At 48.7% G+C, this 26,120-nt stretch overlaps 1 protein-coding gene across 1 annotated transcript; it reads left to right on the top strand.

Annotated features, from left to right (window-relative positions):
* Window positions 1-3,199: 3,199 nt before the first annotated feature.
* Window positions 3,200-23,269, top strand: CLEC19A (C-type lectin domain containing 19A). Its single transcript, XM_039255898.1, has 5 exons — window positions 3,200-3,369; window positions 12,369-12,534; window positions 18,260-18,353; window positions 21,726-21,855; window positions 23,095-23,269. The coding sequence occupies exons 1-5, from the start codon at window positions 3,282-3,284 to the stop codon at window positions 23,172-23,174; spliced, it is 558 nt and encodes a 185-aa protein (XP_039111829.1). The 5' UTR covers window positions 3,200-3,281; the 3' UTR covers window positions 23,175-23,269.
* The last annotated feature ends 2,851 nt before the right edge of the window (window positions 23,270-26,120 follow it).

Raw genomic sequence — 26,120 nt, 5'->3', positions numbered from 1 at the left:
GCAATTTGAGGGAGGGGTCTTCTATAAGACTAGATAGATTAGCACAGTAAGCAATCCATGCACGTCACTTATATAACAGATGTGTGTCGTTCCTAAATAAACACACGTGCATGTGCTGGGAGGCGGGGGGCAGCGCGGAGTTGTGAGGCAACTGGTAGACATGAGGCATGCTGTAGGCTGAAACTGAGCCTGAGCTGTGCTCGGAGCCTGAGTCAGGCCTTGGCAGGCTCTCCCTCCCCCCCCTCCCCGAGCCAGCAGGGCAACGCACGATGCGTGGGCACCAGCTAAGTAATGCCTCACAGGCACAGCAGTGGGTGTTCCAGAGAGAAAACCAGTGATTGGGACAGGTTGGACACCCCCCTGTGAGTGCCAGCCACACAAAGTGTCAGAGCACCTGATGGAGCATTTCAGGAGTAGAAGCAGGGTGGGGGGGAAGTATTCAGGGTCCCCTGCCAGGTAAAGGCTTGCACTGGCTCAGTGATAATTCTAGCAACATTTGCTATCATTTATTGAACATCTACTACTTGCCAGCATCTACGCTAAGTAATACAGACAAATTATTTCATTTCACCTTTGTGGGGCGGGTTCTGCTGGTATCCCCTATTTTATTAAGGGGCAGGCTGAGACCTCAGAAAGGCAAAGTGACTTGCCTGACAGTACAGGAAGTGGGAGAGAGAAAGACTCCAGTTTTTAGAGACATTAATTCCTAAATGCAATGACATTCCCAGTGAAAACACCAGTGGATGCAGAAACATTTATTTTAGCGGCGCCTGGGTGACTCAGTCGGTTAAGCTCAGGTCATGATCTCACAGTTCACGGGTTTGAGCCCCACGTCGGGCTCTGTGCTGACAGCTCGGAGCCTGGAGCCTGCTTCGGATTCTGTGTCTCCCTCTATCTCTGCCCCATCCCTGCTCACGCTCTGTCTCTCTCTCAAACCTAAACATTAAAAAAACCTTTTTTCATATTTATTTTTTTAAGGAAATAAATACTTATTAAATTCTTAGTGCACAAAGATAATTGTTAGCCACTTTGTTTTTATTTTATTTTTTTTAAATTTACATCCAAGTTAGTTAGTATAAAGTGCAATAATTGATTTCGGGAGTAGAATCCAGTGATTCATCCCCTACATATAACACCCAGTGCTCATCCCCACAAGTGTCCTCCTTAATGACTCTTGCCCATTGAGCCCATCCCCCCTCCCACAACCCCTCCAGGGACCCTCAGTTTGTTTCCTGTACTTAAGAGTCTCTTGTGTTTTGTCCCCCTCCCTGTTTTTATATTATTTTTCCTTCCCTTCCCTATGTTCATCTGTTCTATGTCTTAAAGGCCTCATCTGAGTGAAGTCATATGATATCTGTCTTTCTCTGACCGACTAATTTCGCTTAGCAGGATACCCTCCGGTTCCATCCACATTGTTACAAATGGCGAGATTTCATTGCTTTTGATTGCCGAGTGATACTCCGTTGTACATGCATATATACCACATCTTCTTTACCCATTCATCTGTTGATGGACATTCTTTCCATACTTTGGCTATTATTGATAGCGCTGCTATAAACATTGGGGTGCATGTGCCCCTTTGAAACAGCACACCTGTATCCCTTAGATAAATACTTAGTAGTGCAAGTGCTGGGTCGTAGGGTAGTTCTATTTTTTGTTTTTTGAGGAACCTCCATACTGTTCTCCAGAGTGGCCGCGCCAGTTTGCATTCCCACCAGCAGTGCAGAAGAGATCCTCTCTGTCCGCATCCTCGCCAACATATGTCGTTGCCTGATTATTTTTTATTTATTTATTTTTTTATTTCTAGGAGAGAAAGAGAGAGACAGCATGAGCAGGGGAGGGTCAGAGAGAGAGGGAGATACAGACTCTGAAATAGGCTCCAGGCTCTGAGTTGCAGTCAGCACAGAGCCCGACATGGGGCTCGAACCCACGAACCGCGAGATCATGACCTAAGCAAAAGTCGGATGCTTAACTGACTAAGCCACCCAGGCGCCCCTGTCGTTGCCTGATTATTAATTTTAACCATTCTGATGGGTGTGAGGGGGTATCTCCTTGTGGTTTTAATTTGTATTTCCCTGATGATGAGTGATGTTGAGCATTTTTTCATGTGTCTATAGGCCATCTGGATGCCTTCTTTGGAAAAGTGTCTGTTCGTGTCTTTTGCCCATTTATTCACTGGATTATTGTTTTTTTGTGTTGATTTGATATGCTCTTCATAGATTTTGGATACTCACCCTCTATCTGATATTTCATTTGCAAATATCTTCTCCCATTCCGTAGGTTGTCTTTTAGTTTTGCTGATTGTTTCCTTCACTGTGCAGAAACTTTTTGTCCTAATGAGATTCCAAAAGTTCATTTTTGCTTTTGCCAAAAATAAACATTTAAGTCTGCGCAAACCACATACTAGAACTTTTGCTTCTCTTTGCTGAGCACTTATTCTGTGTCCAGAATTTTCTACAGGCACCTCCTTTAACCCCTAAGAAACCCTGAAAGGTGGAGGGATGGGGAAGGAGGATAACTCACTTAGATCTTCTTTGTGGCTTCCTAGGCAAGCAGGTAGTTCTTTATTTTATTTTTTAAAATGTTTATTTTTGAGAGAATGAGTGCACACAGTGGGGGAGGGGTAGAGAGAGTGAGACAGAGGATCCAAAGTGAGCTCTGCGCTGACAGCAACGAGCCAGCTGAGCCAAACTGATGCAGGGCCCGAACTCCCAAACCATGAGATCATGACCTGAGTGGAAGTCGGATGCCCAACCCCCAGGAGCACCTGTAAGCCGCTGGTTGTCATAGCTGCAGGGCCAGGGTGGAAGGCTGAGCAAAGCAAGCTGGCCCCCCTTCGTGAACTCCCGTGAACTTCCGCACTGGACTCTGACTTGCATTTTTACCTTCTGGCATGTATTTCCTCCGAGGGATCCAAGATGCATTCTTTCCTGTGACAGGCCCAGATACAAGGGCCTGTACTGTTAACCCATCTCACAGAGGAGAAGACTGAGTCTCACAGAAGTGAGCACATTCCCAAGGCCAGGCAGTGGCTCAGAAGCAGGGCCTGTGGTTTCTCTTAGTTCTCCAAAGGGGGCTGACCCGGGCAGCTTCCAAGTTGTCACTCTGAGCTGTCTCCAGCTGTGCCGAGAGGAGGGAGGAGAGAAGGGAGGGGAGGAGGAGGAGACTGGTCTACCCAGTGTGTCCGGAGCGCCAGCAATTCTCGCCTGCTCCCAGAAGGGCTCCCAGAAAGGGCCTCTCTTCTCCACCCAGGCCTGGAGGTGGCTTCCTCAGGGGTCAGGATGCAAAGGTGGGGGTTGTGGGCCGTGGCCTCCCTGACCCTCCTCTCTGCACAGGCTTTTCCGCAGACGGACATCAATATCAGCCCAGGTGAGCACAGGGGCCAGGGCGGAGCAGGCCGAGCCGAGGACCCCTCACATGCTTGAGGCTGTTTCAGTGAGGCCGGGCTGCCTGGGCTGCAGTCCTGCCTGACCCAAGGTGTGGTGGGAGCTGAGCTGAGCAGCCCCCCGCCCCCCCCCCCCCCCGCCTGCCCGGCAGCTCTTCCAGCTCCCCTCCTGGGACCCCAGGGGCATTGTCCTAGGGTCAGACCCCAACAGTCCTGATTTTAAATCCCAGCTATTCCAGCTTTGCATCTTAAAAACTGTGTGACCTTGCCGAAGTATCTTAACCTCTCTGAACTCAGCTTCCTTTGGAAAACGGGGGTGAGAGCGGCACCCTCTGGGGCTACTCTGCGGGGGAAGTGAGATAAAATGGGGAAGTGCTTCGTGATTGGTGCTGGGCAGCGCAGGAAGGTCTGAAGGCCGTATTTCTGTAGGCATTTGGCACCTGGGCTCCTCACCCCGACCCTGGCTCCCAGGGAGCTTTCAGACCAGCTGCATGCCCCGTGGGGCATGCAAGGGGACACGGTTGTCCCTCTCGTGACCTCCCTGGAGGTCACTGCTCTGTGGTCCACTTCTGAGGGTTTTCTATGTCCCCGGGAGTTGGACCTACTAGCCTCTGGCATGTGGCCTCCCAGTGTCCAGCTTGAAAGTCTCAGGGCTTCAAACGAGCTCAGGTTCTTCCTCATCGCAATGCGGGGGCTGCAGGCTCACCCTGGGGACCTGTCTGGGTGGGAAGACTCCTGAACCCTGCGGTCTGCTCAGGGCTGAGGATCCTGCCTCTCACCTCTGCCGCGGAGGTTATTTCCAAATGTTGTTTAAAATATATAGCAATAATAATAATACCAGGGTGCCTGGGTGGCTCGGTCAGTTAAGCATCTGACTTCCACTTAGGTCGTGATCTTGTGGTTCATGAGTTCAAGCCTTGCGTTCACACTCCTATGCTGACAGCTCAGAGCCTGGAGCCTGCTTCACATCTGTGTCTCCCTCTCTCTCTTCCCCTCCCCTGCATGCTCTCTTTCTCTCTCTCCCTCTCAAAAAAAATTTTTTTTTAATTTAAAATTTTAAAGAAAAAAATAATACCTATAACCAGTTAGGATTTACACAGCCCTCACTCTATGCCAGGCATCGTTTTAAGCACTTTTTTGTGTACGGATTTATTTAAACTTCACAATAACTTTATGGCAGAGATACTGTTTTGATCCCCATTAAAGTACAACTAATAATGAACCACTTTTAGGATTCCCGTAAGACCACATTATTGGGGTGTTACAGTGTTGGGGTGAACTTAAACACTGTTTAAGGGTGATAGCGTTACCAGAGAAAATGCCAGGTGCCAGGTAAGTTTGAATTTCCGGTAAACAACCATCTTTCAGCATAAGCATGTGTCAGATGTTACGTGGGACTGGGGACTGGGAGGCTCATTCAGTTGAGTGTCTGACTCTTGATCTTGGCTCAAATCATGATCTCACAGCCTATGAGCTGAAACCCCGCATCGGGCTCTCTGCTGTCAGCACAGAGCCTGCTTTGGATCCTCTGTACAATTCTCTCTCTACCCATCCCCTGATCGTGCTCTCTCTCTCTCAAAAATAAATAAAAACATTTATATATATGTTATATATGTTATATATATATAATATATAGTATATATATATATGTTATATATATATTCTCTCTGCTGGGAGAAGAGTGCTGGCCTCAGTTCATTCGGGCAGGCATCAGCAGCTGTAGCTTCTCATAAAATCTCTGAGCGTCTGTCTCCGTCAGCTCTGGCTGCCGTCGCAAAGTACCACAGACTGGGGGGGCTTCAACAACAGAAATTTGATTCTCAAAGTTCCAGAGGCCGGGAAGTCAAGCTCCTGCCTGATTCCGTTCCCTGGTGAGGGCCCTCTTCCCGGTTTACAGATGGACCACCCTTCTGTGATGTCCTCCCGTGGCCCAGAGGGAAAGAGCATGTGCACACTCTGGTCTCTCTTCCACTCCTTTTTTATTTTTTAAGCTTATCTATTTTGAGAGAGAAAGAAAATGAGGAAAGGGCAGAGAGAGAGAATCCCACGCAGGCTCGACGCACTGTCAGTGCAGAGTCCAACTCAAGGCTCGATCTCACAAACCATGAGATCATGACCTGAGCCGAAATCAAGAGTTGGATGGCGAACTGACTGAGCTACCCAGGCGCCCCTCTCTTTCTCTTATAAGGATACTAGTCTCATCATAGGGGTCCCACCCTCATGACTTCACTGAACCCTAATTACCTCCCAAAGACCCCACTTTGGCAGGGGGATACAAATATTCAGTCCATAATAGTGTCTTTCATCCTTGCTCTTATGCCTCAGTTTTCTCATCCACACAATGGGCGAGCAAGAGAGAAAATGGACAAAATATCCTTGAAGTCTGCTTTGTATATTCCAGTCTTTCCTTTATATCCAGTGTGTGTGGAAAGGGCCTGAGGCTGTTTGCAAGTGGGAACAGGGAGCAACTGGAGAGTCTCTCTCTCTCTCTCTCTCTCTCTGCAACTGGAAAGTCTCTCTCTCTCTCTCTCTCTCTCTCTCACTGCTTATGCCCATGGCATCTCTGAGCATCAAGTTTCCTCCCCTGGAAAGTGAGGATAATAACGGTGCCTACCAAACATTTGGGGGATCTTCAATGAGACCGTGCAGATGAAGTGCTTACTTAGCACATGGTAAGTGCTTAAAAACTGAGTTGTTACCGTTAGTACTTCTGTTGCTGCAGTTGTTGACGGCATGATAGAAATGGCCAAGAGACTCAGTTTTCTGTTGTGACACAAACCTCCATTGGAGAAAGGAGCTTCCAGACATCTCTCCCCCAGCTCACCCCCACCCAACTGAGACGGGAACTGAGATCACTTCAAACCCGGCAGTCTTGGAAAACTCAGAACTGAAGTTGGCAGAAAGCCTTGGGGGAATCCATTGAGCCCGACCCTTCCATATTACATGTGGAAACCGCGTGGAAACCGAGGCCTGCAGAGGCCAAAGACCCGGCCAAGGTCATCATCGACCACCAAGGGGTCGTTCTCCTTACCGCTCTCCAGGTTCCCAGCCCTGCAGAAAGTCTAGTTCGAGCCCGGGCGGACAGATCTTCTCGAGGAAAGTGACTTTGACTCTGAAGAGAACGCGTGAGTGCAGGTGTGTGTGTACGAGTGTGCGTGTTGATCTGTGACGAGGGAGGGCTCATCTAGGGTCTCCGTGGGCCCCTGCAGACCGTGAAGCTGGGTGCACGGCCAACAGCCTCCCTATTGAGAACGGGCCTAGTTTGTCCTCTCCCGGGCACCCAAGCCTTTCTTTGCAGAAGAGAACGTTGGTCATATTACTACTCATCTCGGACCCCTGGCCTGCCATGCGCGTGCAAATATGTGCACACAGTGCACCTGAGCCACACCTCTAGAATTGCTGGAGATCGCGTTAGACGCTGTGGGAGGCTGGGGACGCTTTAGCCAGACGAGAGCCTTTCCTTAAAACCTTTCCTCCGAACCTGGCTTTGATCACATTGTTGAAGTGGATTAATGAGTGTAAAGTGCTTAGAAGGGAGCCTGGCACCCAGTAAAAGCTACATAAATATGTGCCATTATGGTTCTTCAACCGTTACCATCAAGTTTCATTTCCTGGCCCCTGAGGCCAAAGAACTCTTCACAGCAAAGGAAATTCCAGCGAAGCGTTTGAAGTTTGAAGCTCACAGGGTGTGTGGGAATCGGGTCTTCTCTTCCCTCCGGGAAGCTGGCAGTGCTCTCCCAGCTCCAGGCAGCTTTCGGGGCCCAGGCTGTCTCTGCAGGAGTAATATGTAATGCTTATTAGCATGCCAATCGTGAGCCAGGCCATGACTTCCCTGTGAAGTAGGCATTATCATCATGTCCATTTTATAGATGAGAAAACGGAGGCACAAAGAGCTGAGTGTCCACCTGGGGCCTTTGGACTCAGACAGAGGTCAGAGCAACTGGACGTCCCCACTTCCTTGAATACACCCCAGAGCCTGGATCATAGAGTCAGATCCCAGAGTTCCCCATGGACACTCCGGCCCCTCCCCCACGCCTCCTCCATGGTTACGGAGCACTCTGCATATTTCTGAAATGCATCTTGGTATATGATGATTCATTGCCATGTGTGTGTTCCTCTCTCCAGACTGAGCGACTAGAGGGCACAGACCTCAAAGCCCAATAGGCACACAGGAAACCCTGAATTATTTGCTTCATTAACTTTTGGTCTTAGCTCAGGCTGCTATAACCTATGGTAAAAATACCATACACTGGGAGGCTTAAGTAATAGGAATTTATTTCTGACAATTCGGGAGCCTGGGAAGTTCAAAATCAAGATCCTGAGCAATATGGTTCCTGGCGAGTACTCTCTTCCAGGCTTGCAGATGCTGTCTCCTCAAGCAGTGGTGAGAGGTAGGGGGGCTCTGGTCTCTCTCCTCTTATCAGGGCGCTTATTATGGGCCCTCCCCATGACCTCTTTTAACCCTGATCACCTCGCAAGTGCCCCACCTCCAAAGACATTGTATGAGGAGGTGGGGAAACAAACGTTCAGTCCAAGACACTGATAAATGTGGTGATTGATTTATTTGTCTTACAAATGAGAAAACCAAGACCAGAAAAATAAGAAGTTTCCTGGAGGCACTTCGTGGTTAGGGGTTTCTGAGTCCATCCTGATACTACCACCACTTGCTAGCTTGGGGGCAAGTGACTTCAGCTCTCTGAGCCTCAGTTTCCTCAGCTGTAAAACGGGGATGATACCGAAACCCTTCCTAGGCTGGTCTCAGCAGCTATACGCTCACCAGCCAATGAATGGCTGCTATTAACAGAACACGAAATTTCCCGGAGCTCTTTCCTCTGTACCTCGTGGCCCCTAGAGTGGCCCAGAGAAGGGAAAGCGAAGCTTGGGCATGAGAAGCCCAGGACCTCACTAGTGAGGGGGACTGTCTGACAGTGGGATGTGTGAACCAGTGAGGCAGCGGGAAGTGAGGGAGCCCTCCCAGTGGCCACCTTCCCGGTCTCCTGGGACATCTGGGGCCCAGGAGTGCGGGTGGGGTGGGGGCTGGGGTGTGGCCCCCGCGCCTCCCTCACCTCCTCTCCTGGCGCGCTCCCAAGGCCGATCTGGGCAGGAGACAGCATGGTAGTGCCTTCGTAGGCGGCTGGAGTGGTGCCAGGGAGCGAGCAGCCAGATCGAGTGGGAAGGTGACAATTTCTTCTTTTAAAAAGAGAGAGAGGGAGAAAAAAACGAGGCCTGAACTCCCCTGGTGTGTCCTTCTTTTCATAAGCTCAGAGCTCCCAGAGGCTTTGACTCCCACCCCAGCCAGAGACCTCTGTGGCCTTTAGTGCTGCTAATTGAAGGAATAGACCAAGCAGCCTCCTGGTTTCCAGAGCAACAAGCTCTTTTGTGCATCCCCTCCCCTCTTCTCCCGTCCACCCTCCCTCTGTCACCTCTGGCCTCCTCTCTTGCCTTCTCACCCTCTCAGAGTCCTCGGTTGGCTGAGCCATTCGTGGCTCTCCACATGTTCCCTTCCCTACCGCCTCCGGGCCTTTGCACCTGCTGTGTCCTCACCTGAAACATCTCCTCTGACTCTTACCTTCCAGGTCTCAGTGGAGGCACCATCCACTCGCAGGAGCCTCCCAGATCTCCCAATCCTTAGATGCCACTTTTAGGTGCTCCTGTGGCAACACCTTGAAATTTCTCCATCTGAGAAGAGGACTCTGGTGTCCTGTCCTAATTACCCACGGGCTCCTTGAAGACACAGTTGGGGAGGCCACCAGTTCAATTACGGAGAGAAGGCAGGCAAACAAAGAACCAGCTTCCAAGAATAATTTGGGGGCTGCTCCCTCAAGTTTTTGCCGGCATGACCCACATCCACAAGTGACAAATTAATGACATTTTATTTCTGTGCTTATTTTTCTTAGAAATTTTTTAAACAATTTATGTATTTTTGAGAGACAGAGAGAGAGAGTTCATGAGCAGGGGAGGGGCAGAGAGAGAGAGGGAGACACAGAGTCCGAAGCAGGCTCCAGGCTCTGAGTTGATAGCATCAGAGCCTGATGTGGGGCTCGAACCCACAAACTGCGAGATCATGACGTGAGCTGAAATCAGAGGCTTAACCGACTGAGCCACCCAGGCTCCCCCCATGGTTATTTTTCTTAATGTCGATCTCCATTAGACTATAGAGCCCAAGAGCTCAGAGACCCCCTCTGTGAAGCTGGCCACAGTATCTCCAGCGTGTAGCCAGCTAACTGCCTGAGCCCAAGTGGGTGCTCAAAAGGATGTGTTGAATGAAAAAGGGAATGAATGAATGTCCAGACCATCAAGACTGAGTCAAAAGGAAAGGGGCTTAAATCCAGCAGGAATCTCTAAAGTAGGTCTGGAGCCATACAGCCTGGCTTTCAAAACCTACCTCTGCCCCTTAGGAGCTGTGTGATCTTGGGCACGTTAGTCAACCTCTCTGTCCTTGGTTTCTGCCTCTGTAAAATGAGAGTGATTGTGTTATCTGCCTTGTAGGATGTGTGAAGACTAACTGAACTGAAATGTACAAAGACCTTGACACCAGGCCTGGCTCAGATGAAAGCTCGGTAGGCTTGGCCCTGTTTGTTACATTGCCGTCATTACCTGACTTGTCAAGCTATAAACCTACAGAAACCCCTTAACCCCTTCATGAGAGAGACACAGATTAGTGAAGGCTACTTTGGGGTTTAGGCTGATGAAAGGCTTCTGGGTCCTTGTAGTCTCAGTTTCTAAAAATCCCAGAGGGAAAGGGGGTGTGGGGTACCAGGCAGGGTGGAGTTCATTATCATCCCACGTGCAAACACGTGGCTTTTTGTCTCCCAGATCCTTTCAATTAAAGGCCTTTGCCTGCCCAGAAGGAACGGGAAATAATTGAGCAGTGACCTGTCACAGCTCCATTTTCTGGTATGTTTCACCCCAGGCATCCATAACCACCATTTGTTCAGTGGAAAAAGTCAAAGGGATCAGGAGGGTGAAGGAGGGAGCTTGTTTTCCACAGGGAGACTTGCTTTTAAAATAGCCACCAGGCTTTAGGACCCAAGAGAAGCCTTTGGACCTTGGGGAGAGGGGAGTAGGAACGCTCGCCTCCTCCTTTCCTCTCCCGGCACCCTTCATTTGATTATTAATGTCTCTCCGCATCTTCAATGATAGTGCGACTAAGTTCCTACAAGGAGCTCAGCAACATCCACTGCTTCAAGGGGTGGAAGAAGCCAGGACTGAATGGCGTGGCTGTCCAGGGTGGAGGAAGGGCAGTTCTGGTCAAATGAGGAAGCCCAATGGCCCTGGTCTGTGATGACCAGGGAGGTGTGCAACCTGTCCGTTTAGCATAGCTCCCGTGATTAAAACATCTGACTCTTACCCCAGATAAATGTGCATGCACACATACACACTCTTGATTTTGTGTTTAATTTCAGGGGACTCAGTGGGTCCCTGTAGCACCATCAACCCCAGTTATGAAACTCTGAGCTAATCATTAATAATCATACTGTTATAGAACAATGCATATACGCCACGCAGCTGGCGGACTTCTATGGAGTAAGGTGCTAAAGGACTGAACCATTCTCATCCCTGTTGATTTCCCATGATGAAGCATCATGTGGACTTTAAGATCAAATAATCTGGTGTCAGGAGGTTTGGTTCAAATCCCTACCTGCCACTTACTAGCAGGATGACCTTGGGCAAGTCGCTTAACCTGTCCAAGCCTCAGTTTCCCTATAGGTGTGTGACACATCACAAATGCTTCATAAATGCTGTCCACTGCTTCATTATTCAGGAGCTCGGCCGGCTATTACAGTGACTTGAAAGGCAGAGATCCTACATCCTCGGGCGGCCACAAAAGGAGCCCCAAAGATCAGCCAGTTTGACAGCTGAATGTGTCATTGTCACATGCCATGTTAGGCACGGAGCTGGCACCTGGAACCCGGACCTCCAGATCCCAGAATCCGACAGATTCTACCCCTGCCCCCACTGTGGGTGAGCCACCTAATGTAGTTCAAGGCAGGTTCTCAGCATGCCTTCCTCCCCCCAACCAGTATCTTGAGTTGTGGTTTCCAAAAACGGGTATCTCCTAAGAGATCCTGCAAGAGGGGCTGAGGCTTGGGGGAACTTGATTGTCTCAAACGTGGGTTTTCCATCTGTGCTTTTCCAGAATTAAGGGTGCTTCCTGAACCCCGGGAGTTCGATGGGCCACAGATATAAATAGTCTTGGCTATAGTGTGTCAATAAACACGTGGAGAAATGTCTGCCCTCACCAGAGAGCCCAGAATTGCAAAATGAAACGAGACACCTTTTCTTTTTTTTGCTTATAAAATTTGCAAAGATTGCCATTAAAGTGATAACGCTCGGCGCTGGCGAGGGCACTGTGAGATGGACACTCTCAGACTTTACCGTGGGAGAATGAATTGCTTTCAGGAGGCAATTTAGCAAATTGTATCAAAGGCTTAAAAATCTCTCCTTGGAAAATCTTCAGAAATGCTGAAAAAAGCTTGATGCACAACGCTGTTCATCTCAGCATTATGTGTATTTGTTTTTAAAGAAGAGAACCAGTCTAATTATCCATAAATAGGGGAATGATTAAATAAACTCTATGGGGGCCACTCAGTGGAGTATTCCAGAGCTATTTAAAACAATGTTTGTGAAAATTTATAATAACATGGGGGAAATCTATTCTAATTTTTGGAACTCTGAATACTGACAGGTATGGATAGGACAATATAATAATTGAATTTTTACAGATCACTGCATTCAAGCATGATACGAAGAAAAATACACCAAAGCAGTAACATTTTTCAAGTGTTCTATAATGAACATGTATTACTTTTGTCATTCCATGAATTTTAGGTATGCATGTATTTTCTGGACCTCAAGCATAGAATTTTACTAATCACAATGGGACATGTTTTACTTTCACTCTTGAAAAGATGTCATAAGCTGTTGGAACAGTGTTTCCACACTGCCAGCCCTCCTGCGAGTCTGTTTTCTCTGCCCACAGCCATGCCCGAGCTGCCCCCGGCTTCCCTGTGCCCACTATTCTGGATGGAGTTCAAAGGCCACTGCTACAGATTTTTCCCTCTCAATAAGACTTGGGCCGAGGCTGACTTCTACTGCTCTGAGTTCTCCATTGGCAGGAAGTCTGCCAAACTGGCCTCCATCCACAGGTGAGTGGACATGCATCCTGCATAACCCAAGCACCCCCTTTGTTTTTGTTTTTTTAATTTTTAAATGTTTGTTTTATATTATTTTTTTATAGTTTATTGTCAAGTTGGTTTCCATCAACACCCAGTGGTCATCCCAGCAAGTGCCCTCCTCCGTGCCCGTCACCCATTTTCCCTTCTCTCCCATCCCCATCAATCCTCAGCTTGTTCTCAGTATTTAAGTCTCTTATGGTTTGCCCCCCTCTCTCCCAAGCACCCCCTTTGGAATGGGGAGTGAAAACTGGCATTTCTCACTGGTGTTTCTTTTGGTAATTCAGGCTAACTTTGATGTAGCCCAGTTTCTCATTGAAACTGATTCCGCCCAGGGCACCTAGGTGGCTCAGTTGGTTAAGCAGCTGACTTCGGCTCAGCATGATCTCACAGTTCATGGGTTCGAGCCCCGTGTAGGGCTCTGTGCTGACAGCTCAGAGCCTGGAACTGCTTTGGATTTTGTGTGTGTGTGTCTCTCTCTCTGCCACCCCCCCCCAACTCCTGCTTTGTCTCTCTCTCTCTCTCTCTCTCAAACTTAAATAAACATAAGAAAGAAAGAGAGAGAGAGAAAGAACGAACGAACGAATGAAAGAACGAAAGAAAGAAAGAAACTGATCCAGCCCAGTTTCGCACTGAAACAGTAGAAGGCAAAGCATTTAGCACGGGAAGCTAATAGCATGCTGCAGGCATGGTGCCAGTTTTGTGCTGTGCCCTGTGCTACCACACACGGGGCTTGATCTTGTGATACAACTCACAGAATATATATACGAATATATGAGGAGTAATAACTGACGTTTACTTGCTGAGTGTTTGTATACGGCATCATATTGAAGCTCTCTCGAACCGTATTAAGTACGTATCTTCCTTTTTACTGACATGGAACCCCATCCTCCGAGAAGGTAACTTGCTCAGAGTTACACAAAGTGGTGGAGCTGGGATTTGAACCTGAACAGTCGATTCCATAGCCCATTCACCAAGGCCACCTTCTGCATTCCTCCGTGTCTCCTAAGCCCCAGACACACTGACCGTCTCAAAAGTCTCCAGTCTGGTCCAGCCCTTTTACTCTTCCAGACCTTTGCACATTCTGTTCCCTCTGCTGGAAATCCCCATCCCCTCCTTCTCCCCCATCTCTTCACTGAAGTCACCCCGACTCCCTGGCACCCTAATCGCACTCATTGCCTACATCTCCTGGAGCACATTTTTCATTGTCTTTTGTTTGTTTGTATATTTATTTATTTATTTTGAGACAGAGAATGAGCGCAAGCTGGGGAGGGGCATAAAGAGAGGGAAAGAGAGAATCCCAAGCATGCTCCAATGCTGGGCTCGATCTCACAAACCGTGAGCACATGACCTGAGCCAAAACTAAGAGGCAGATGCTTAACCAACGGAGCCACCCAGGTGCCCCTTCATCACCTCTCAATGACTTGCTTTCACATCCAACGGCCTTGCTGATGTACGGCCTCCCTGAAGCCAGGTGTGCTATGTTCCACTGGCATCCAGACTACAAATTCACAATCTTGTTTCTGTTTTTCAAGAATCTCAGAGACTTGGGGCACCTGGGTGGCTCAGTCGGTTAAGCATCCGACTTCGGCTCAGGTCATGATCTCACGGTTCATGGCTTCAAGCCCCGTGTCGGGCTCTGTGCTGACAGCTCAGAGCCTGGAGCCTGTTTCAGATAGGACCAAGCTCAATGACCCACTGAGGTGAAGGCATTGTTGTCCCATGAAAGTGGATCACTCACACGTGTCAGAACACATACTCTTGCAACATCAATATGGAATAGAGCCTGCTGGTGGTATGAGAGAAGATGTCAAATAGAAATAAGACTTGACATTGATCTGTGTGGCCCTTGTGGCTTGTTTGGGAACACCAGACCTTGGGAAATAGAGAACTAAACCAACCAGCCTGCCTCTGGGGGGTCAGAAATGTGTGCTCCAGGCGGCCCTGGAGTGGATGGGAGGGGGGCGGGGAGATTCATGAAAGGTTTCCTGGAAGAACTGGACCTGGATCATGATATTCAAGGATTAGGAAGCTTAAAGAATGGGAAGAGCAGATGTTCCAAATGAAGAAGCCCATGGGAGATGCTATGTGCCTTAAGGGGCAGTAGACTCAGACAGTCCTGGACTAGTCTGCCACTTCCTCCCTCCACCATCTGACCAAGGAGACCAGGCATCTGAAGTTCTTACAAAGTTAGCTCGGCACTGAGTGCTCAATAGTGGGGGCTATTAATTGTTTCAATTATTTTAACCCTAGGCATCTCAAGGGGGTCAGTTCTTACTTCGCGTTCCCATGTCAGATCATCTTTCTGAGGGCAGGCAAACCCTGCCTCACTCACCCTTTTTCCCTTCCATTTCCTCCAACAGTATCTCAGTCTTAGTCCATTCAGGCTGCCGTTACAAAAATACAACAGACACGTGGCTTACAAACAACAGAAATGTATTTCTCCCAGTTTGGAGGCAAGAAATCCAGGATGAGGGTGCCATCTTGGTCAGGTTCTTGGTGAGAGCCTGCTCCCCGGGCCACAAATGGCCATCTTCAAGCTGCATCCGCACACGGGGAAGGGGTGAGAGCTCTCTGGCATCTTATCAGAGCACTAATCCCATTCACCAGAGCTCCACTCTCAAGACCTAATCACCTCCCAAAGGCCCCACCCTCTAGTACCATCGCACTGGGGTATTAACAACGAAGGTGGGTTCCTATATTCACAACGTATGATATGGGGTTTCAACATAGGAATTTGGAGGAGACACAAAGATTGAGTTCATAACTGTACCTGCAACTCCCTGAATGTGATTCCCTGGAGAACGGTGTTGAGAAAGATTCTGAGTGCTTCTGGAATGGATTGGCAATGTCTTCCAGAAACACAAAATTAAGCAGAAGAAACCTGAATGCTCCGACTTGTTACCAGGGCCTCAGGACAAAAGGAATTTAATAGGGGACATTTCAGACAAGGTCACAGCCTGTGGAGAGTGGCCGTCAGGTGAAGCCAATGACAGCAGATGTGCTTTGTTGCAACATAAAGGGTACCTCACCGTGGTCCTGTTTTGAAGTGAGTTATTTGTTAGGTATTCGGTCTGAGGCTGCTAAGTATGACTTTATAATGATTTCTTCAACATACTAAAGTTTACTGTTATGCCACGTGGAAGCCAAAAATGGGAATCCCCTGTCTGGTGGGATCTGCTCCTCTGGGTCTGTGAACTACTTGAGCGGAGTCTGTTGTTGGTCTGTTGCTCTCGCCTCCCTTACCCACCCTTCTGACCTGCCAGTGGCGTTCTGCAGGCTCCCTGATGGCAGGGCACTGGGCAAGCCATTCTCTTCCCCCAGCGTCTTCACTGCAGCAGCTCCAAGTATCGGATCCACACACAGCGGTAACCCAAGAGGGAATGGCAGTGATGGACACTGCAGCCGTTTCCACACACCTGTCTCCATTTATCAGGGAGGACGGACAATATTTCCCAGATGCCCCTTACAGAGGTCCCCTTACACCCAGTTGGCCCAGTTGGGTTTTATGGCCAGTGTTGGCTCAAAAGGAGGCTGGAAGTGAAATCTAGCTTTCCTAACTTCTTTTTTGTTGTTGTTTTTATTTGAGAGAGAGAGAAAGCATGTGTGTGCATGCAAGAACGGAAGAGGGGCAGAGGTTAGGGGAGAGAGAGAGAGAGAGAGAAAGCATGTGTGCACATGCAAGAAGGGAAGAGGGGCAGAGGTTAGGGGAGAGAGAGGGAAAATCTCTAGCAGGCTCCATGCTCAGTGCAGAGCCTGACTTGGGGCTCAATCCCAGGAACCTGGGATCACAACCTGAGCTGAAATCAGGAGTCAGATGCTTAACTTGACCAAGCCACCCAGGCGCCCCTAGCTTTCCTAACTTCTGATGTAGACAACAGGCAGAGACCAGAAATGGCTGTGGAGTAAGCAACCAGTAGTGTCCACCCCGGTGACCCATTGATATGAAATGCAAAAAAAAAAAAAAGAAAGAAAGAAAGAAAAGACAAAGCAGTGACTTCACGCATGCAAAACATGCAACACAGTAGCTTGCAGGAAATCACTTCACTGCTCAGGAAACACTTTAATGCTCTAAGGAAAATCTCTGTGTCTGTCTATGTCTGTATCCATCCATCTGTCTCTATTTCTTTGTTGTTTTGGGCAGCAGACTGCTTTCAGTCTCCTCCGCCGATGTCTTTAGTTAGGTGAGGGATTTTATAAGCTCTTTGAAATAGGAGGTGAGGATCCTTCCAGAAGACACCAATGCCTTCTGCTATAGTTTGAATATTTGTGTCCCGCCGCCAAAATTCATAGGTTGAAATCCTAATGCCCAACGTGACCATATTCACCATATCCAAATGTTGGAGGTTTGGGAGACAATTAGATCGTGAGGGTGGAGTCCTCATGAATGAGGGCTTTTTTTTAATGTTTAAAAATATTTTAATGTTGCCTTCTTTTTTTGATGTTTATTTTCTTATTTTGAGGGAGAGAGAGAGAGAGAGAGAGAGAGAGAGAGAGAGACAAAGAATCCTAGCAGGCTGCACACTCAGCATGGAGCCTAACATGGGGCTCGATCCCATGACCCTGGTATCATGACCTGAGCCGAGATCATGAGTCAGATGCTTAACCAACTGAGCCACCCAAGCGCCCTGGAATTTGTGCCCTTCTACAAGAGGCCCCACATTGCTCTCTAGCCCCTTCCTCCTTGTGAGGACACAACGAGAAGTCCATGACCCAGAAGATGGCCCTCACCTGAACATGCTGGCACCCTGAACTTGGACTTCTAGCCTCTAAAACTGTGAAAAATGGATTTCTGTTGTTTGAAAGCCACCCAGTCTATGGCATTTTGTTAGGGCAGCCTGAAAAGGCTGACACTTTCTAAAGAGAGGGGACTGTTAACTGAAGGGCTTTGGTGTTGCCAAGTGGGCTATGCAAGTTCAAGTTCAGAGCTGAATTTTCCAGGAAAGCAAAAGATTTTGGAGACGGTATGTGAGCAAAAACCTGGTAGGGTATGTAAGGACTGGCAGCATGCGGAGGGCTTTTGAGACAAAACAAAAATGTCTAGTGGAGATTTCCATTAAGTTATTTGATGTGCACAGTGCACCATAAGCCCCTTTCTTTGTCTCTTCATGATTGTGTCAGTATAATCCACCTCATTTGCTGGTGTTTTTGAGACAGATTTAAATTTTTAGGTTGAATAGCTGTGCTGAGATCTGCTTTGAACTGGCATGAATCCAATCCAGAGGGGGCCATGAAAAGACAGTCACGGGTATGAGCGATGTAATTAAAAAAGAAAAAGAAGGAGGGGCGTCTGGGTGGCTCAGTCCATTAAGTGGCCGACTCTTGATTTCAGCTCAGGTCGTGGGGTTCAGTTCCTGAGTTAGAGCCCCCTGTGAGCTCTGCACTCACAGCTGGGAGGCTGCTTCGGGAATCTCTGCCGCCCTCTCTCTGCTCTTTCCCCACTAGCATTCTTTCTCTCTCTCTCTCCCTCTCTCTCTCTCTATCTGACACACACACACACACACACAAATAAATAAATAAATAAATAAATAAATAAATAAATAAATGTTAAAGAAGAAAAAGAAGGAAAAGGCAGGATGTATCATACCCTCCATTCACTTTAAACCGGGGAGGTTAACAAGGATTGCTTTCAGTTTTTGACTCCACCCTATGAAAAGAGACAACGAGTAACACACTAGTGTGTTTCTTACATTTGCAGCTGGGAAGAGAATGTCTTTGTGTATGACCTTGTGAACAGCTGTGTGCCTGGGATCCCAGCTGACGTCTGGACGGGGCTTCATGATCACAGACAGGTAAGGACGCAATGGCCACCAGGCCCCCTTGGAAGCGCCAGCCAGGATGCCATTTTGATTTCACCAGCCTCTCACCTGGAGCGCATATGGCGGGTCGCTGCAGCGTGGCCAGCACGTGGGGAGAAACCAGACACCAGGATGCCCCCGTTAGAAGGTCGTGTTGTGAAAGAGTACGTGACAGGGGCATCGGAGGGTCAGGGAAGGCCTCTTTTTGGGTTTGAGTTCTCAAAAAAGTAGACACAAAAACGTGATGAGATGTGTAAAATATTTCCGAGGGGAACGATCTGTGAAGGAAGAAAGAGGGGGCATAAGTCTGATGACAGCACTATTCTGAGACCGGCTCGGCTAGGCCAGTGGCCATTAGAGGAACCCCGCCTGGGGCAGGAATGGGCCGGCACTAGCACCCCTGAGTACCTGCTGAGTCCCCCACTGACCAGCCTGGTCTCACTGTGAACGCAGTGATAAATCGGAAGGGGCCGGGGAGCTGAGGCTGTGCGTGGGCTCTGCTCCCTGGAGCTGGTCCTCCTGAGGGAGTTCTAAGCAGTGCACTTCCACGGCTGCCACAGCCTCATTACATTAAAGACATTTAAGCTAGTATCTAATGGATAAATAGGAGTCAGCCAGAGGAAGAACATTCCAGCTAGAGGGAATAACACGAGCGAAGGTCCTGAGGCGTGAGAGATCATGACCCACTGGAGGACATTAAAGACAGGTGGGTCTGGGATGCAGAGTGGGGCAAGGGTCAGTGGAATAATGGTGAAGAGCAAGACCAGAAAGGATAGCTTGAGCCAGATCTCACGCCTGTCAATATCACAGCAGACTCCCCCTGGGAATTGTGTCCCCGAACTTTCCCTGTCTCTGTTTTGCATGTATGCTACGGGCCCTGTCCCCAGAATACTGCGGGGAATAGGGCTTCCGTTCCAGCCCCCGTCCTGCGCTTACTGGCTGGGAGGGGATGTGGGGCAATCTTTTTTTTTTTTTTTAACCTCTCTGAGCTTCAGTTTCCTCAGCTATAAAATGGGAGTAATGATAAAAGTGCCTTGTTGTGAAAAGTAAATGAGCTTAACCTAGTGCTTGGGACACTGTAAGACCTCATTAAGGCCAGTAGAAGTCACTGTGAAACAGAAGCAACAGTAGTAGCCAGACTCAACAGAGATCTATATATTTTTAGATCAATAGAATTCATCTTGCAAGAACCTATATAGAAGTTGTAATTGAAAAAAACAAACCGACAAGGGGCACCTGAGTAGCCCACTCGGTTACGTGTCCTTCTTCGGCTCAGGCTGTCATCTGATGGTTCATGAGTTTGAGCCCCGCATCAGGCTCACTGCTGTCAGTACAGTACCTGCTTGGATCCTCGGTCCCCTTCTCTCTCTCTGCACTTCCCCCGCTCACACTCTGTCTCTCAAAAATAAACATTTAGAAAATAAAATCACAAAACTTCTATTTGTAATAGTAACTTTAAAATGGGATTATAGGGTCATCTGGGTGGCTGAGTCAGTTGAGTGTCCAATTTCAGCTCAGACTGTGATCTCGCTGTTAGTGGGTTCAAGCCCCACGTCAGGTTTTGTGTTCACGGTGTGGAGCCTGCTTCAGATCCTCTCTCTCCCTCTCTCTCTGCCCCTCCCTCACTCTATCTCAAAAATAAATAAATAAATGGGATTATAGGGGTGTCTGGCTGGCTCAGTCAGAAGAACATGTGACTCTTGATCTCCAGGTCGTGAGTGTGAACCCCACGTTGAGTATAGAAATTACTTAAATAAATAAACGTGGGCAAAAAAAGAAAACAGGATTATAACTTATAATATTTAAGGATAGTAATAAACAATACAGTAAAAGGGCTTGTTTTTTAAAATCTTCCTTGCAGGGCGAGGCACCATGTGCGGGGCACTAGCTAAGCCCTTTGCATGCTTTACTTCATCACTGCTCACGATAGCTTTCTGAGGGAGAGATTAGCTCCACTGTAAAGGTGTGGAAACTGAGGCTGGGGAGGTTAAGTAACCTGGCCAGATGGCTGTGAGGAAGTGGATCGAGTCAAGCCCTGGCCTCTCTGTCAGAAGCGGCATGCTGTTTCCATTATCTGACGCCACCTCCGTAATCATCAGTCTTTAGGGGAGACTTTTCTGAGGACTTGAATAAATGCAGAAATGACTCGTGTTCCAGAACATTGTGAGGATGTAGTTCTTTCCACAGTTAATTTGCACATTTATTTTAACACCAATCAAATTCCCAACGGGAGTTTTCTTGTTATTGGACAGAGTAGTCCCACACCAGGCAAGAAAAATACACACTACACGGAAGAAAGGAAAGAAATGAAGGGTGACCTCCGACCGCTGGTAAATTAAAAAAAAAAAAAGTGTAGTAGTTAAGTCTTGGGCACGGAGTCTCACAGACCTGAGTTTGAATGCCAGGACTGATGCTTTATTTAGCTGTGTGAATTTGGCTAGGCCAATCTAAGTCTGAGTTTTCTCATCTGTGAAATGGACATGAGGATGCCCGCTTGGAGGACAGTGGGGAGAAAATGAATAAAGCCTCGGCATGGCAACTAACAAACCTTCAATAAACAGCAGCCAGTAAGTGGTGGTAATAACAGCAGTATCTCACAACAAGCTGAGGACTCTTTTTTTAAAATATTTTATTTATTTTTTATTTTTTTAGTGTTTTATTTATTTCTAGGAGAAAGAGAGAGAGAGAGAGACAGCGTGAGCAGGGGAGGGTCAGAGAGAGAGGGAGTCACAGACTGAAACAGGCTCCAGGCTCTGAGCTGGCAGTCAGCACAGAGCCCGACGCGAGTCTCGAACCCACGAACCGCGAGATCATGACCTAAGCGAAAGTCGGATGCTTAACCCCTTTTAAATATTTTAATGTTTATTTACTTTTGAAGGAGAGAGAGACAGAGCATGAGCAGGGGAGGGGCAGAGAGAGAGGGAGACAAAGAATCAGAAGCAGGCTCCAGGCTTTGAGCTGGTGGGGCTTGAACTCAGGAACCTTGAGATCATGACTTGGGCCGAAGTGGAATGCTTAACTGACTGGGCCACCCAGGTGCCCCAGGACTTTTGTTTAAAGCTTATTTACTTATTTATTTTAAGGTTTTTTGAGAGAGAGCACGCGCGCCCACGAGTGGGGGAGGGGCAGAGAGAGAGGGAGAGAGAGAATGCCGAGCAGGCAGGGCTCGATCCCACAAGCTATGAGATCTTGACCTGAGCCGAAAGCAGGAGTCCAAGGCTCAACGGACTGAGCCCCCCATCCCCACCCCCAGGCGTCCCCGAAGTGAGGACTTCTGCACTGTTCCGTGTCGAGGTGTTAGAATGTCATCCCCGAGCTGGGGCTGGCTGTGACGCCAGGTCTTTCTCTCCGGGACTGGCTTCCCAGGAAGGGCGGTTTGAATGGACCGACGGCTCCTCCTACGACTACAGCTACTGGGACGGGAGCCAGCCGGATGACGGCGTCCACGAGGACCCGGAAGAGGACTGCGTGCAGATATGGTACCGGCCCACCAGCGGTGAGTGCCCGCGAGATCGGGGCTCTTGCAGGGGTGCTGGGGAGGAGCCAGGATGGCCGGGAGATGGGTGCATCAGGGGGCTGGTGGGGGCGGAGTGGGCGGGGCTAGGGCGGGCCCTTCTCCGCAGAGGCTACAGTTTAAACAGTATGTAGTGGGGCACTGCTGGCCTGCAGACTGTGCTGGGGTTAAAAAGACAGAGGCCGAAGCCTGGGACAGGTTAAAGGGGCGGGGCTCGGACAGACTAGGGTGGTGCTTCTATGTCAGCTCACCGGCGCCCTGGAGCGCCAGCGCCCAGGCCCCGTGCTCCTGACCCTGAGAGCAGAGGCACGCCTGGAGAAGCACCCAGGTCTAAGTAGTGAAAAGAATGCACACCTGGGTCCCAGCCTAGCCTTGCTGCTTTCTAGCTCTGGGTCCTTGCAGGGAATCCCATATTCACGCTGAGATTCCGTTTCCTCTTCTGTAAAGTGGATTTAGTAACCGTTCCTACCGGCAGAGCAGATGTGACGATTATAGAAGGTACAGTTGGTCCAGCATGAATGCTCTTCTCGGAACCCCAGCTCGACCCCTTGTCAATTGTGTGGCCCAAAGTGAATGCCTTAACCTCTTGGTGGCTCACACAGTCTTCATCTGCAAAATGGGCTAGTGGTACTTAACTCACGAGATTGCTGTGAAGAAGAAAGAAGTGAATGCGCATTAAGTGGCCACAATGGTTTGCATGTGGTGTTAAGCAATCACCGCCCTCAGCGTTAATATCATCACTCATCAACCTAATCTGGAGACGTAAAAACGATTAATATTCTCATTTTGCAGATGAAGAAATGGAAGCTCAGAGATGTTAAGCCATTTGTTCGTGGTCACACGGCGAGTAGTGAAGCAGGTTTCAAACATGGATCTATCAAAGTCCAGATTCAAGCACTTAACTGCTGCCCTTTCTCTTTTCCTGATTCGAAGAGGGAGGAAACAGGGACTTGCTATCCTGGGAGACAGTCTGGAGCGTGGGAGTCGGAGCTGGGCCAAGCCTCTGGGTGAAGGGTGTCCCGCCCCTCCACAGTGGCAGGTGAAGACCAGCTTTATGAGAGAGAAGGGCTGCACAGCAGCCTCATCACGCATCAGCAAGAGAGGGCTGCCAGTGCAGACATGAGGCCACCGGAGAGGGCTTTTACTCCAGTGGGGAGGTGAGGTGACTTTTACTGTGGTAGGTGGACCCTCACCCAGATTCTGTGCTTCTTCCCACCGCAGCTCTGAGGTCATGGAATGATAACACCTGCAGCCTCAAGTTCCCCTTTGTCTGCAAGATTGCTTCTCTGACCATTCACTGATCCTGTCTTGTCCCTCAAAGTGAGCCCAACTCCAGCACATCATGTACCTATACCTAGTGTGGATCTGACACTAAATAAATGTAAGCCCCAGAAGAGATAAAGCTCCCAGGCAGAGATTTTTTTTTTAACTTGTACTGTGTATTTTTATTTATTTTGAGAGAGAGAGAAGGAGAGAGGCAGAGACAGAGAGGGAGAGAGAGGGAGAGAGAGAATCCCAAGCCGGCTCCATACGGTTAGCACAGAGTGCACCATGGGCCTCAATCTCTTGAACCATGAGATCATGACCTGAGCCAAAATCAAGAGTCAGATGCTTAACCGACTGAGCCACCCAGACATCACCCCAGGCAGAGATTTTAAATAAGCGAGTCTTAATGATACAAAGTGGTTACTTGGTCACATTGAAACTGGCTTAATTAATAAACAGGGGTGGTGGATCTCTGCTCCAAGCAACACAAATCCAAGGTTGTTTGAGATTCAGAGTTGAACTTCACTGGCCTGGCTCAGTCACACGCCTATTCCACTTTGGCAAACGCTGTTTGGTTAAACCCTCTTAGATGTCCATCTTTGGGGCAGAGAGTGGTGGAAGTCAAATCATCTGAACCACATGGGCCCAAAGAGGAGAGAGGTTCCCCCCAAAAACCATAAATATCAACAAATGTACACATCGCTGGTGGAAATATAACATGGTGAAGCCATTCTGGAAAACTGTATGGTGCTTCCCCAAAAAGTTCCATATACAATTCCCACAGGACCCAGCAATCCCGATTCTGGGTCTATGCCCAATAGTACTGGAGACAGGTATTCAGACGTGAGGGGTCAGAGCAGCATTATTCCTAATGGCCCCTCATGTGGAAACATCCTTGGGAGGCACCACCCGGATGACCTCATCCCGTGTGTCAGGGTCCCAACTGGTGCCCTGACCACAGTGTAACACGCTGCCTCCTTGGGAGCTTAGCTGCCTTTGCAGTTTGGTCACCCTGAGCCTCGGGCTTGGTCTGCCCTCCTGCTAACGTGTTTGTCTGCAACCCCTCTGGCTTTCACTTCTAGAGCAAGGCCTGTTACTTGTCCTTGGCTGTTGAGTGTCCTGCTAAGCCTTCTAGCAATAGCCGTCCAACCTAGTTAGGCTTAGGGGTGCTCTTCTCTCCGCTCATCAACTACCTGATGCATGGCTCCTGCCAGGGCATCCCCTCCCCCGAAGCCCCCCCCCCCCCCAGCTCACTCCATGGAGGTTCAGACCACCTCGTGCCAGAGGCTGTGCTCCACCCACCGCTCCTGATTGCCGGCCTAGAGCGGGGGAGTCCAGGCCCTAAGCCCCATCTTGTGGCTTTTTCAGACTGCTCCCGGGATTGCTGGTTCTAGACTGGGGTTTTTGGCAACGTTTGCTGAGACAGAGTTTGGAATAGAGATTGTGTATTTGGAACCAGTACCTGTGAAGAGGAAGGAGAGGAACTGAGGTGCGGTCTGGCAAATTATCAGCCAACCTGGCAGGGAGACCCAGGAGGAACACTGGGCGTCGGAGTGGACCACGTAGGGCTCACGTGGCCAGGCCTGTAGACCCATACTTCACTCAGTCAGTGATGCAAGCTTTCCCAGAGAGGATGTGATTTCTCTGTGGCCGCAGGTGCCCCTGAAGGAGCTGATAGCTGAAAGCTCTCTGTCCTCGTCCTTGAAGGGGGCATCTGGGTGGTACATCTCCGTGTCATCACAACTGGAATCAAAGACACAGGTTCAGATCCCACCACATCACCTTACTGTGTGACCTCACGTAAGTGGTTTAACCTCCCTGAATTTCAGTTTTCTCGTGTGTAAAATGGAGATACATTCCCCTCCAGCTCTGACTGTGATGTATCAGGTGGCTTTGGGGAATGAGAAGCTCAGGCGGCTTTGGGGAATGAGGAGCTCAGGCCAAGTGACTTTTCCAGAAAACTAAAACTCTTTCCACAAGTGTCACAACTCTCTCTGTTTTTTCTCCTTTGGATGGGAGTCTTTCTAAACCATGTTATACATTTCCCTGCTTCCTCAACAGATGATACCAACAAGATTAGCCTTTCCTTGATGATTCAGGGTCATGTGCACTTCATCTGCTTCAGGTATTTTTGTCGTCTGTCATATCTGGGTGTCACGGTGCCAGTCTCTGACAGCCCACAGAATCTCCCATCTTTTCTAGACTGTTGCTGCTGAGACACTGTGGGCAGGGAAGCCAGGCAACCAAACCTGAGAATAATCCTGAAGGGGGGGGTGGGGAAGAGGGGGAGATAGATCAATGATGGATGCATGGATAGATGGACAGATGGGTAAATGGATGGATGGATGATACATGGATGGATAGAGGGAGGGGTGGAAACAATCAGGAGATATTTTTAGAGAGACCTAGATGATAGATAGATAGATAGATAGATAGATAGATAGATAGATAGATAGGCAGGCAGGGAGGCTGGAGCTCATGACCATAAATATATATCACCTATAGGATCATCGCAGATGAAGCCTACGATCCCAGAGTGTGGATGTATCAAAATGTATTTAACACTCCTATTGTTAGTCTTTTAGGTACCATCTAATTTTTCACTCTTACAAATAACGCAGTGACATGCATCTCTGTATACATGTTCAATTATTTTCTTGGGGATATATTCCTAGAAGTGGAATTACCAGTTCAAAGTGTATGCACATGGTAAAAATGGGATTACTTTTTTATTATAAAAATATGCATGTGGACTGCAAAACCATATACAGAGAAAGGTTTCTTTGGTTGTGTGTGTATCTCCCATAATTGCACCAGCCAGAGTTAACCACTGCTGAGGCTTTAATAGTGGTTTCTGGGTGTGTGTCCCCTGACCACCACGAGAACGCACCTCGGGGCCCTCCTGTTGAAATCCATTTTGTTCGCTCTGAGGCCTCACCTCCCATAGGCTGTTCCCAGGCAATGACTAAGTGAGGCAGAGT

The sequence above is a fragment of the Hyaena hyaena genome, unplaced genomic scaffold (assembly GCF_003009895.1).
Source record: "Hyaena hyaena isolate Hyena2069 unplaced genomic scaffold, ASM300989v1 scaffold_550, whole genome shotgun sequence".
Taxonomy (NCBI): Eukaryota; Metazoa; Chordata; class Mammalia; order Carnivora; family Hyaenidae; genus Hyaena; species Hyaena hyaena.
Note: the sequence above shows the minus strand (reverse complement) of the source record. Positions and strands in the feature narration are given on the sequence as shown.